Source organism: Piliocolobus tephrosceles, chromosome 14, assembly GCF_002776525.5.
Source record: "Piliocolobus tephrosceles isolate RC106 chromosome 14, ASM277652v3, whole genome shotgun sequence".
Lineage (NCBI taxonomy): Eukaryota > Metazoa > Chordata > Mammalia > Primates > Cercopithecidae > Piliocolobus > Piliocolobus tephrosceles.
In genome coordinates this window covers 2651628-2652705 of record NC_045447.1, presented here as the reverse complement: position 1 = coordinate 2652705, position 1078 = coordinate 2651628, and the positions used below count along the sequence as shown (strand labels likewise).

Sequence of the window (1078 nt, the reverse complement as noted above, 5' to 3'; positions counted from 1 at the left end):
CCCCCACCCTCTTCTATTTCCCCACACTTCCCAGCCTCATCCCCTGACCTCCAGGGTCCTCGCCCTCTCCCCATCCTGCCCCTCCCCTGCCGGGCCCCACCCCCACCCTCCGTCGCCCCCCCTGACACCCCCCGTTTGGCCCCCAGGGCAACATCTGGGAGCAAATCTTCCGCGTGTCCTTCGTCCTGGAGATGATCAACACTCTGCCCTTCATCATCACGGTGGGTGAGCCCCGGCCGCCAGGAGTGTGGCCCCTGGAGCCCCAGCCCTGACCTGTCCCCTTCACAGATCTTCTGGCCGCCGCTGCGGAACCTGTTCATCCCCGTCTTTCTGAACTGCTGGCTGGCCAAGCACGCGCTGGAAAACATGATTGTAAGCCAGGGCAGGGGGTGCAGCTGGGACCTGGGGGGCCACCCTCAGCCTCACCGGCCCTGGAAGACACTGTGCGACGTAGCCTGCCACGCCCCGGCCTTGGCGTGACCTGTAGAGGACCAGGAGGCCAGGGCAGCAGAAACTCTGTTTCTGCTCCTGGAAAACATCCAAGCCAAGCCCCGAATGCTCTCTTTCTAGGAAGAAACTCAATCCCAGAGCTTTTCCTTACCCTGGAAATTAAATGGCTGGCGGGAGGAGGAGGGACAAAGAGTGTGACAAACCCAGACCACGAGGACCAGGGCCACAAACACCAGGCCACACGCAAACCGGGGCCACGGGGCCACAGACAGGCCCTGCTCTGAGTGTCTCAGCAAGGTCCCTGTCGTGTGAATGGCAGCAGCCGGTTCCCCAGGCACCCACCCTCTCCAAGCCAGACCCCTTGATTCACAGCCCCCATTCCAACCCCGGTGGTAAAGCGGCGTTACCATGCTGGGTCCAAGCCTTACACGCTAACCAGCCCTCTGACCTGAGACTTAAACTCATCCCCGGGGACGTAGGCAAGATGGAGACCCGTCCTGAGAGAGGACGGCAGAAGGGGTGCCCAGGTGCAGGCTGCCCCGTGGGCCTCAGCGGAGACGCAGGTGTGGCCAGGTGCAGGCTGCCCCGTGGGCCTCAGCCGAGACACAGGTGTGGCCGGGTGCAGGTT

General features: G+C 63.5%; 1 protein-coding gene across 6 annotated transcripts in view; it reads left to right on the top strand.

The window, feature by feature from the left end:
* KCNT1 (potassium sodium-activated channel subfamily T member 1) overlaps nt 1-1078 on the top strand; it is a 98907-nt gene that overhangs the window by 57812 nt on the left and 40017 nt on the right. For all 6 annotated transcript variants that reach the window (XM_023227730.2, XM_023227728.1, XM_023227734.1 and 3 more), the window contains 2 exons: nt 147-221; nt 289-372. In XM_023227730.2, coding sequence (XP_023083498.1) covers nt 147-221; nt 289-372 — 159 coding nt within the window. The remainder of the gene's footprint in view (nt 1-146; nt 222-288; nt 373-1078) is intronic.